This window comes from Penicillium odoratum (assembly GCF_028828045.1).
Source record: "Penicillium odoratum strain IBT 22623 chromosome Unknown utg000002l_segment0_segment0, whole genome shotgun sequence".
Classification (NCBI taxonomy): domain Eukaryota; kingdom Fungi; phylum Ascomycota; class Eurotiomycetes; order Eurotiales; family Aspergillaceae; genus Penicillium; species Penicillium odoratum.
Genome location: NW_026643144.1, coordinates 1,650,356 through 1,661,729, shown reverse-complemented (window position 1 = coordinate 1,661,729; position 11,374 = coordinate 1,650,356). Strand labels below are relative to the sequence as shown.

The following is an 11,374-nucleotide window of genomic DNA, read 5'->3' as shown; positions in this document are numbered from 1 at the left end:
ACCTGCAAGCAACCTGCAATGTACTGAATAAATGATACCGAGTCATCGGGGTTTCTTCATATCTTCTGACTAGTTAACTAGTCGGACTCCGGTTCCCCGAGCTTATCCTGCACGATGTTACATGAATCTCCGTCTCCGAAGTATATCAATACAATACCCGAGAGTATAGATACTCAACGTAATCCAACATAGAGATGGTATACAAAGGTGTGATGATTCTGAACCCTGGCAATGTGTAACGGAGTACCCCGTACTCCGTAGATGTATCAAAATTGCATCTGATGTTCAAATCAGATGCAGCTTATGGACACATTAGGGCCAAGTCATGCATCGAATGCGATCGAAACCCATGGGCTTGAGTAGCGCCCGGGCGATCCTGGGGCCAAAACCCCGTGGTACGAGAAACAATTCAAGTTCCTTTTTACTGTACTGTAAGACGCGTGAGCGATTATGGATTTTGAAGATCCGCCGTCAAGCTTGAAATGACGATCATCCAGTTTGGCCTGTGAGCTTTCGTCCCTATAAGCTTTGCCACCGTGTCGATGTTCTTTGACCTTTTGTGATACCAGCCCTGCACCATGAAATCCGGGGGTAGATCAATCTCCTATTTCTATTGGATGAGACTGCAGATTGAACTTCGTAAAACCAGCCGCGAGAACTGGGGGTTGTTCGACTTGAAGCCAATCAGTGTTCCTGATCATTTCATAATCCGTGACGACAATGATCCAATCAGGGGGTAGACACGTCTTTCCTATGTTGGTCCAACCTCTCTGATCTTCCGTGGAAATAAAAGGTGGGAAGGAACAGTGGATCTCAATCTTTATCCCACTTCTGCAACGGGTGAAAACGGGGGTTGGGTGTGCTCATTCGAGTACACTCTTAAAGCGGTTGGAAAGAGCCTCGTATAGGCTACAGCGCATTGGGGCGGAATCCTGTCCCGTAGATAATCTCATGGGCGCTGTTGCCTTGAACATGATTGATTGGTTCGATAATTGTTGGAAATCATGAGTCGCCGATGGAGTTCCCAAGTAGAAAGGGGGAGGGGGGAAGAAAGAGTCCGTCCCACCAGGCATACCAGGATACCAGGATACCAGCCATTCAGGAATTCAGGAATTCAACTACTTCGTATGTACGTATGTTAGGCAGTAAAGTCTCGTTTGTTTATATAGAGATTATCTCATCCATGGTGGCAATTTTCTTTCCTTTTTAGAGAACTTGACTTAAACCCCCGAAGCTCTCCACATTCCAACTGGGCACACTTTATCATTCTTGCATACCTTTCAAGAGAAAGAGAAATTATCTTTGCCTCTCAGTTTTTACTGCCAAAACCCCGACTTGCTCAGTAAGGGATAGAAAGTGAGTGCATCATCCTTGACACTAAACAATATGACCTAAACCAGTTAGCGCCACGCGTGCAGTGGAACCGGTCGATCCGCTGTAAATTGCAAAAAACCCCCCGTTGAAGAATAAACATCTTCTCCCCCGCCATATTCACATACATCTTCAGGGAGATGCCGTGGACAGTCACCAATTCTTTTAAGCGGTACGTTCAACTCAATAGCTCAACGCGCCTCTTACTAATCATCCCTCTTCCAGAGGCCTGATGAAAACATACGGAAGACCAACATGGCGCGTCTATGACGATGAAAGAGCCGCGAAAAAAAGACGCGTCCAAGATGAATCCGGCGAGGCCGAAACCAATCTACAGTATGCTATCCGTGAATCTTCTGCAGCTGTCCTGTCTAGTCCATCGCGCCGGAACTCGGTCGTATTATCTGAAGGCACGGTGGACGACATTGACGATCTCACCACGCCACCCTCATCACCACCACCCCGGCTAACCCCCCCGCCCGCGAACACGCGCAAACCGACATTTGCCTTCCTCAAGCGAAAACATAAAGATGTGACTTCCGGATCACCCTTGACAGAGGTCAACTCCAATAGCGTGCGCTCCTCCGTGGACCCGCCGAAGCAGAAGACACAGAAGTCGGCACCGTTGCGCCAGATGCAGATCGACTTAGGCAACGATGTCCGCAAGACGTGTGCGACATGTGGCATGGAATATAACTCATCCAATACGGAGGATGCGGCGCTGCATAAAAAGTTCCATGAGATGAATTCTACCGGGGTCGATCTCGGCAAGGCATTCATGCGCGCAAATGCTTCCCGCTGGGTTTATGAAGCAACAAGATTTGAGGAGGGTTATGTGGTGATCGTGGACCGCAAGGCATCCCCGAGCGCAAAGAGCCAAGCGAAGAAGGTGCTCGAGGTCGTGAATAAGGAGTTGTCATCTCCAGAGATTGACGAGGAAGTTCTGTGGAGTCAAACAGAGCCCCCTGAACACCGGAAGGGTCAGGAAGATGATGAAAAGGTCGATCGATACCGGGTATTCTTGCATATGAAGGACAGTCGATGTGTGGGACTCTGCCTGACAGAGCGGATCTGGGAATCGCAACCCGTGATTCTCGAACCGAACGGCAACAGCTCATCTGTGTCTGTGAAAGATGAGCAGCACCCGGCGATTGTGGGAGTCTCTCGCATCTGGACCTCTGGAGCATCTCGGAGAAAGGGCATTGCGCTCGACCTGCTGGACTGCGTGGTCAGCAACTACATATATGGCATGGAGATCTCTAAGGATAAAATTGCCTTCAGTCAACCCACTGAGAGTGGAAACCGACTGGCCTCCAAATTCTTTCAAGATGAGCAGACATGGCATGTCTATAACGAGCGGTGATGAAGTGAACAGAGGTTGGATGGCTTCTATTGATTTGATTTGATTTTTGATTCGTTTTTGATGTTTAATCAAGCACCGGGAATCTGGGGATCGGTTGGGATGGTTTATTCTTTATCTGGACAGGCTTTGTTGATTCTGTCTTATGCCCTATGCATTGTACTATATATCATTCTCTTTCTTTCTTTTATGTGATCTAGATCATTCGTTTCTGTCACTTCGAAAAGATTGCAATTTCTTCTTAATTCTCTATTTGCTGTACGGAGTACCTCATTGAAAATCGTCCTGTAGTCTATTGGACTGGCGACCGCAGCCTCTCGGGGAGTCCGGACGCTTCCATCGGAAAGCGGCGCGTAAGGATTGACCAAGAAGCTCGGCGGGGACTTTCCCCCTCTTCCATCCTTTAGGACGAAAGACCTCACCCCTTTTCGTCATAATGTCTGCTTTCAATCCCTTTCGCAGGAATCTGAATGGTGAGTATCTTCTCCTCGACTCTGCCTTCCCAATGATGCCTCGTTGATGTGTGTACCCGCCACATCCCGATAAGACGGCCCAACGGGCACCCCTCACCTCAACGGCTTTGCATTAGCTAAGAAGTGTCGTGAAACAGGTGACGCTACCACTGCGACGGCATCGGCACCTCAAACGAACAAGTTGACCCCGAGCCTATCCTCCACCTCTGTTCAGCCGATCTCTTCGGTGCTTGAATTCCCCAGAAAGTCGTCCTTGTCGTTGGAGATTGAGGAGGATGATGACTCGACCTCCTCCGATGAACAAACAGCAGACCCTTTCAATCCGGACTCTTCGGTTAGCGATACGGAAGACGATGATAATATTCAGACCAAGGGCTCAGCTCCTGGCGATCACCCCAGACATTCGTTTGGGTCTGCTCCACACTCAGCTCCATCCACGGATGGATCGTCCACTCCCCCATCGGAAGGTCCATTGAACACAAATGAGTACAAGCGCTCGACAGCTAGTTCAACAACATCCAGCACCAACCAAAATATCCCTTCTTCTTTGAATCGGCCAGAATCTGAATATAAGCAAGGGACAAGTCCGACTAGTCGGACCAATAGAGACAAAAGGCCACCGCCGCCGCCAAAGAGCCACCATGGTAAACGGATTAGTGCTACGGCCAATCCATCGTCTTCTCAGTCAACATCTTCTCGACCAAATTACCAGCTTTCATTCCAATCTGCATCTCCAGAGAGCTTGGCGACTTCCCGAACAGCAGCCACCCCAAATGCCAGCTCAGCCCAACCACCAGTTCCAGACTATTTCTCTATACAATCACAAAGCCAAGTGGCAGCAGGTTCAAATGACTCGCTTTCGCGCAGTGGCTCGCAGAAACGGGCGCCAACACCACCCCTCAGCCGACGGCAAAGCCAATTGCGGTCAAAGTCCACCGAGTCCAAATCGAGTACCAGTCGATTGACCATGACCTCACGGGACTTAGAAAGCAATGATAGCTCCCAGCCACCGAGTCCTGGACCGTCAGTTTCTTCCGCGTTAGCTTTCTCCAGAGATCGTAATCGCATGAGCATGCCTCCCCCGTCTTCAGGGTCCCTTGGGGATCTTCGCACTGCGATCTCCTCGGCTGGAGCTGGCCAGCCTTCACCCACTAACTCACAAACATCTCAGTCTGGACGACGAGCTTCCTCGTATGGTAACATAGCCAGTGGTTCCTCCATGGCACCACCGCCGCCGCCTCCCCCTCGACGGGCGCGAGATGGTGCCCGTAGCACCACCGATGGCAGGCCTGTCTCACAAGTGATCACAGCAGAGGAGCCATCACCTCAACCGTCTAATGCGCTTGATATATTGGCTGATCTTTCGCGATTACAAAAAGAGGTGGATGACCTTCGGGGACACTATGAGGGTCGCAAGACCAGCGAGTAAGGAAAGAATTTCATTCCTTCATTCCTTTATTCCTTAATCGAACAACCTGGTAGTAAGCAGAAATGACTTCTGTATGAATGTACGAAATATATCCCATTAATTTTTCTTCCTTGGTTTTGGCTGTAATCTCGCATTGATTGGATTGGAGTATGACGTCGCTGTAAAGATAAAATGTTCCGCTCCAACAGTTCCACCCAATTTGTACCTCCCCCGCAATTTTCTCAATATCACTTTAACTTCATTGCTCACATCCTCTATTTTCGATTTCTCTTTCCCTTTCCCTTTTGCTTCAGACTTCTACTTACCCACTTAATCCTACTCTACTGAAAACAACCTTGGTCCATTGTACTGACATTGTATCTTGTTCTGGACACGATGTCGACCCCCACTCTCATCAACCTACCACCTCCTCCTTCGGACCCCGTCACTCCAGATATGGGACCGTAAGCCTTTCCTTTCTTTCAATCATTCAATGTGTATACGGCACAGTGAAACATGGATGACTGACCTTGGGTGGGGTGGTTTGTTGGTGGGCAGAGGCACTCCCAATTCCGGCACGACTTCCCTATCCGCACTGTCAACCACTGCCATTAAAGATGGTCACCAGGGTCATCCCTTTCCGCACGGCCGACACGCTCATCATTCCTCTACAGCCTCAACCTCCTCTACAAACACCCTTGAAGCGGAACGCGCTGATCGTATCTCCCGTCTGGCTGGTCTAGAACGGGTCGCAACCGCTCGAGCTGGCGGCCAGTCGCCCTCCAATGCCGCATTTCCATTGTCTCACACACCCGGCTACTTTGATGGCCTTCCAGCACTCAAGGAACGGAGCACCGTGGGCAGTGCGAGCGCTACGGGTAGTGTCGGTGGCCACACGACCTGGGCGAGCGGGAGTGAAGCTTTCGATGCCGATAAGATGAGCGAGGACCCCGACGATGGTGTTTCCAGTATAAGCAATGTCAGTGACGAAGGCAATGCTAGCCTGGTAGGTTTCGGCGAGGGTGCCAATAGCACCATCAGCGGCCCGACCTCGCGTCCTACTGGCATAAATCGAATGTCATCTGGTGGCACCAGCGGCCGCCCGACTTCCATGGGAAGCTCAAATGTCAATCGTCCAAACCCGATTACTTCTTATCTTCAGCAGCAGCAACAGCAACAGCACCAGCAGCAGATCCCTGCCGGTGATCCTATGATGTCACCTTCCCCTGCTGGATCGAGTACCCCTGAGCCTCTCTCGGAAGATGCTCGTATGATTGATGGCATGACCTTTGATCAGGATGTGGTTGATACTGCTGCTCGTACGCCACGGATTGTCACACCATCCAATCAAGGTGCCAGTGGCTTTGGGACCCCAAGCCGTGAATAGAATGCAGGGAGTCAATGGATTGGCTAGGTCAAGAGATTTAGGATGGACTTCTTTTTACAGGTCTTCCTCTTCTTTTTCCATTCGTCTCTTTTATGTTTCCTCGAGATTGATGGGTTGGTTATTATCTCTTATTTCCCTTATGCCCTCCGAGTTCTCGACGCGGGACCCTTGTATTTCTATGCGGAGGCGGAATCTGGAAAAAAGGCAACAAATACACCACCAATGGTGGAGACGACAGATATGGATATGGATATGGATATGGACTTTGAATGATTTTAACAACCCTTCAGCGCAGTTGATCAATGTTCTTACCATTTTCTTTTTGATTCTTTGATCACTGGGATGTAACAAAGTATCACGTGGCGTTTATTAAGGAAAGATCACTGAAGTTATTCTTTCTAGCAGGACAACCCGAAAAAGAACTTCGGTCTCTAAAAAGGATTTTTCTATTCAAGATCTTGCATACTTAGTATTCAATATTGTACGGAGTAGTAGTTCTAGTATAGTCATGGTTAGGCCCCGGGCCTAAATGACGGCATGCCGCCTTAGAGGCCGCTACGCCAAAACCCGAATTTTCTCTTTTCAACTCTTCATCCTCCCCACCTCCACCCCCCAAACTCCACCACTCCTCCCCCTCAGCTCTACCCTCCCTGCTGGCATTGACTTGTCTAGCATAGAACATTAAGAAGACTCCGACAAGAGTATCTTGCTGCTCCCACCGCATTCGATTAAACTCCTTTCCACCGCTTGCCTTCGAGATTCATCGCGGTCGCGCTTTGCCAAGTCGCGATAAATAGACTCGTCTGAATTGGTCGGATTGTGTCTTGTTTGCCCTGGTCTCGTGCATAAAATTCCACCAGGAATCGGAAATCGAGAACATACCCTGCTTCCTATTACTCAGGGAACCAGATTATACTTGAAGAACTCCTTTCGTGGCTACCTCACTCCAGCTATTTGAATTCAAGATGGCTTCCACGCAGCTAGCTTGTGGGTTTACCCTTCTCCTGTGACAAGATCAAACGCTTCAAAGGCACGTGCTAATTTGCCTTTTAGACCGCACTCTCAAAGGGATTGGCATCATGGATGCTGCCCCTACCTATGAGCCTCTGTCGGGCTTTGAAAGGTAGGATACTGCACTAAATAACTAAAGCTGGAAACCATTACTGACTTGGCTGTGACAGACCTGAGGGGAACCTCCGCTGCGGTGCATACTCACCGTGTGGCCGTTATTACGCATGGGCGTCTCCCGAAAGGCAAGCTGCTGTAACTGCCCAACACATTGTCTTTGAATCTAACCGATTTTGGTCTACAGGGTCACGATTGTTGACGCCTTTGCCGGTAACGTTGTCTCTACAATCCTCGCCGAGAACGTGTTTGAGCTGGGCTTCTCACCGCTCGGAACCTACTTGATCACCTGGCAACGGCCAACCAAGGACGCCAACGGAGATGCTTCTAAGAACCTCAAGGTGTGGCGCGCGGTTGAGAGCGGTGATGAGAACACCCTCGTCGGCCAGTACGTCCAGAAGTCACAGACAGGCTGGAACCTGCAGTACACCCCTGACGAGAAGCTATGCGCTCGCGTCGTGACCAATGAGGTCCAGTTCTACCAGAGTGACAACTTGTCGACCGTTTGGAATAAGCTGCGTGTGGAAGGGGTGGCGGATTTTGCGCTCTCCCCAGGACAGACCCATTCGATTGCTGTGTTTATTCCTGAGCGAAAGGGCCAGCCCGCCCAAGTTAAGGTGTTCATTGTGCCGCAGTTTCATGCGCCGGTCTCGCAGAAGAGCTTCTTCAAGGGTGATAAGGTTCAGCTCAAGTGGAATGCCTCCGGTACGACTGTGATCGTGCTGGCCCAGACCGAGGTGGACCGCACCGGTAAGAGCTACTACGGGGAGACTACCTTGTACTTGCTCAGTGCCAATGGCGCATTTGACTCTCGGATTGATCTTGGTATGTGTTGTGAATACGTGCAATGACTCGTGCAGATAGACTAACCCCCCATCAGACAAAGAAGGTCCTATTCACGACGTGAGTTGGAACCCTAACTCCAAGGAATTTGGTGTCGTCTATGGCTACATGCCCGCTAAGACCACCATTTTTAACATGCGCGGTGTTCCCAAGCACAACTTCCCATTGAGCCCGCGTAATACCATTCTGTTCTCTCCCCACGGACGTTTCGTCCTGGTTGCCGGTTTCGGTAACCTCGCGGGTCAGATGGATCTTTACGACTTGGATAAGAACTACCATAAGATTGCTACCGTCGAGGCCTCCAACGCTAGTGTGTGTTCCTGGTCGCCAGATGGTCAGTACATCCTGACTGCCACCACCAGCCCGCGTCTGCGTGTTGACAACGGTGTCCGTCTGTGGCACGTCAGCGGTGGCCTCATGTACAACGAGGAAATGACTGAGCTGTACGACATCAACTGGCGTCCTCAAGACAGTGCCCAGATTCCGCTGGGTGACCCTTTCACCAAGCTGCCTGTTCCTCACCCCTCTGCTACAGCCTACCTGGCCACCCGCAAGGCTCCCGTGAAACCCGCTGGTGCTTACCGCCCCCCGGGTGCCCGTGGCCAGCTCACTCCTCTTGCCTTCAAGCGTGAGGACCAAGGTGGTGCCGCTTTTGTTCGTGATGGTGTTCCTGGCGCTAGTATGAACGGCTTCGGTAAGCCCCGCCGCCGCGAGGTTCCCGGTGCCGATGCTACTGAGGAGTACCTGCCCCCCGGTGCCGCCCCTGGTGGTGGTGTTCCCCTTCCTCCTGGTGGAGACAATGAGAAGCTGTCCAAGTCCGCCGCCAAGAATAAGAAGAAGCGCGAAGCCGCCAAGAAGGCCCGTGAAGACGGTGTCCCCGACAACCAGCCTCCCCCCAACGCCCCTACTGGCCCCAGCCCAGACCGCAACCGCAACCGCAAGAACGGCCCCGCTGCCAATGGCAACGGTGCTGCTAAGCAGGCTGCCACTCCCTCTGCCCCCGCTCCCGTCGCCGCCCCGGAGCCCGAGGATGTCAACCCCTCGGCCCAGGACAAGAAGGTCCGCGGCCTGCTGAAGAAGATTCGCGCCATCGACGAGTTAAAGATGCGTCTTGCTGGCGGTGAGAAGCTGGAAGACACTCAGATGAAGAAGATCCAGACTGAGGATGTGGTCCGCAAGGAGCTGGAGGCTGTTGGATACAATGGATAAATAAGGTATCCCCCCGATTTGCTGCAGTCTCCATGTACTGAATAGTCCACATGTCGTGATTGTTTAGATTTTCTCAAATGATGCAGATAGGACGAGGTAGACTTAGCCGTTTTGAAGCTTTCTTGTGCGATTGTTATACTCCACGTATATATGGGATATTTATCCCCGTATGTCTTTGTTCTATCTGTCAAATACAAGGCAAACTGCCAATGATATCAAAGATTTGAGTTGAATGGGCCTGTAATCATGATCTGGCATATATGTATAATGTCCTAGTAGCTATCTCAAAATCTTGAACAGGAACGCAAAAGTTCATCTGATCTTTCTCATACTACTTCCAGTTAGTTTTGCCGTTCCCAGCCTATCGCCCAGGTCCACTTTAGATCGCAGATGCGCTTTAAATCGTCATTTATAACTGTAACTCCTAAAACCTATAAAGCTTAAAGCTCCTTTTTCAAATATTCTCAGCTAGCTGGTTTGGACAAATATCTAAGCCCCATGGAAATCTTACTGAATATGAAACAACCAAATCTGCATTAGCGCTTATGTGCGTTGGCTAGCGTCGAGCCCCCTTAACATCCAAACTAGCAGATGTGCACTATGATTAGCATCGCGCGCGGCAACACTAGCGTAGTGATTTGGCCCCCAAGGGCCATATCTCAAACAAATAAACACATTCCAAGGATCTCCCCCTTTTCTCAAATTCTAAAGTATAAATCCGGTCTTGCACAATGGACCAACAAGTTCGAAGATCTCGACATGCTCGATCACAATCCATAAAAACCACATTCCTAGCACTCCTGTGCTGGGCCACATTAAGCAAAGCAACTTGCTACTTTCCAGACGGCACGACCGCGACTAGCATGGAAGTATGCCCTAACACCAAGTCATGCTGCGGCAAAGGCGAGGCATGTCTATCGAACGGGCTCTGCTTCGGCGCCAACTTAGGTGTTATATATCGCGGCAGCTGCTCAGATAGCTCATGGCCCATCGCGGACTGCCCACGGGCATGCTACACCGGTACGTCTCTTAGTGCTCAAATTTAGTTCTCTCTAACCTAGATACAGAAATCCCAAGTTCATATGCGAATCTCTTTCAATGTCCCGACAATGTTGAATGGACAAATATGACATGTAGCAGCAGAGGAGATGCGGAAACGGCCTGTGGCATCGATGCTGTAGGCTCGTGGACATACGTCTCTGGTGGGAATGTAACGACGGCGCGAAATGGCGAGTCGTCATGCACTACGAACGTGACGGATTCAAGCTCGACGCAGACAATCTATCCCACATGCACAAAAGCCGCAACTGAGTCGTCTGGCCACTCTACACTTGCTCTTGGCGTGGGTTTAGGTGCTGGGCTGGGTGTACCTCTGTTGATATCGACGGCGTTACTGGTATATTGCGCGAACTCGCGCCGGCTACCTGGTTCACGGCAGAGTGTGAATATGGAAGGAATGAATACAAGTACACGATCGAAACATCTGATGGAGTTGAACGGGGCAGGGTGTGCCCCTGAATTGGAGGGCAAAATACGATCTGAATTACAGGGCTAATCTCATCGAAAAAGGATTTATACACAGAATATCAAGAAACCTTTGAAAGGCTTTGTTAAGTGCATAGAACGACATCACATCATTAGCTGGCGCCTGACCCTACCATTCCCGAGGTCGAAGGCCAAAGGGTTGGGTTTTATTGGTGAACTTTGACCAGCTTAGCTCACACGTACTGCGGCACATCTGTATTTCGATTATGAGTGGCATCAGAATGATCCTACTTAGGTTCAGCATTAGGTGCGTTTAGGTGACGAATCATTTATCATATCGAGAGATCCACTTGAACCTGCATTGAATGGTCGCTCAAATAAATTAGCTAGGCTATAAGTACGATTAGATGAATCTGGCGATAAGTGTGAACATCTCAACATGAACATTCTGCATGTTCAAACACTTGGATCTCATGTTACACATGTCCCATCGGAGCCTCTCCAACACACCACAATTGTTCTGGACAGCATTCCTCTTCTGGACATCGTGACTACCAATGTGGGAGCTTGTCCGAGGACAGATTGGCATCCACAAAGCCAGAGAAGAAGAACTGTGACTCCATGTACAAATATGAGCGCCGAGACCGTTGCCGTATGCAACGATCACAGAAGAGTAAAGCTAGGCCTTGAAAAGCCTTGGTTGATGGTTGTTG

At 50.1% G+C, this 11,374-nt stretch overlaps 5 protein-coding genes across 5 annotated transcripts; all 5 read left to right on the top strand.

The window, feature by feature from the left end:
- Positions 1–1,511: 1,511 nt before the first annotated feature.
- Positions 1,512–2,734, top strand: N7520_002628 (ESCO family N-acetyltransferase; the record flags this gene model as incomplete). Its single annotated transcript, XM_057136563.1, has 2 exons — positions 1,512–1,543; positions 1,597–2,734. 2 exons carry the CDS (start codon positions 1,512–1,514, stop codon positions 2,732–2,734), a joined length of 1,170 nt encoding a protein of 389 aa, XP_056999249.1.
- A 433-nt stretch (positions 2,735–3,167) lies between these two features.
- N7520_002627 (uncharacterized protein) lies at positions 3,168–4,633 on the top strand (the record flags this gene model as incomplete). The annotated part of the gene is made up of 2 exons (XM_057136562.1): positions 3,168–3,204; positions 3,279–4,633. The coding sequence occupies 2 exons, from the start codon at positions 3,168–3,170 to the stop codon at positions 4,631–4,633; spliced, it is 1,392 nt and encodes a 463-aa protein (XP_056999248.1).
- A 375-nt stretch (positions 4,634–5,008) lies between these two features.
- N7520_002626 (uncharacterized protein) lies at positions 5,009–5,999 on the top strand (the record flags this gene model as incomplete). Its single annotated transcript, XM_057136561.1, has 2 exons — positions 5,009–5,076; positions 5,123–5,999. The coding sequence occupies 2 exons, from the start codon at positions 5,009–5,011 to the stop codon at positions 5,997–5,999; spliced, it is 945 nt and encodes a 314-aa protein (XP_056999247.1).
- Positions 6,000–6,964: 965 nt separating this feature from the next.
- On the top strand, positions 6,965–9,176 carry N7520_002625 (translation initiation factor 2A; the record flags this gene model as incomplete). Its single annotated transcript, XM_057136560.1, has 5 exons — positions 6,965–6,986; positions 7,053–7,122; positions 7,181–7,252; positions 7,312–7,949; positions 8,005–9,176. The coding sequence occupies 5 exons, from the start codon at positions 6,965–6,967 to the stop codon at positions 9,174–9,176; spliced, it is 1,974 nt and encodes a 657-aa protein (XP_056999246.1).
- Positions 9,177–9,907: 731 nt separating this feature from the next.
- On the top strand, positions 9,908–10,731 carry N7520_002624 (uncharacterized protein; the record flags this gene model as incomplete). The annotated part of the gene is made up of 2 exons (XM_057136559.1): positions 9,908–10,196; positions 10,238–10,731. The coding sequence occupies 2 exons, from the start codon at positions 9,908–9,910 to the stop codon at positions 10,729–10,731; spliced, it is 783 nt and encodes a 260-aa protein (XP_056999245.1).
- Positions 10,732–11,374: the final 643 nt, after the last annotated feature.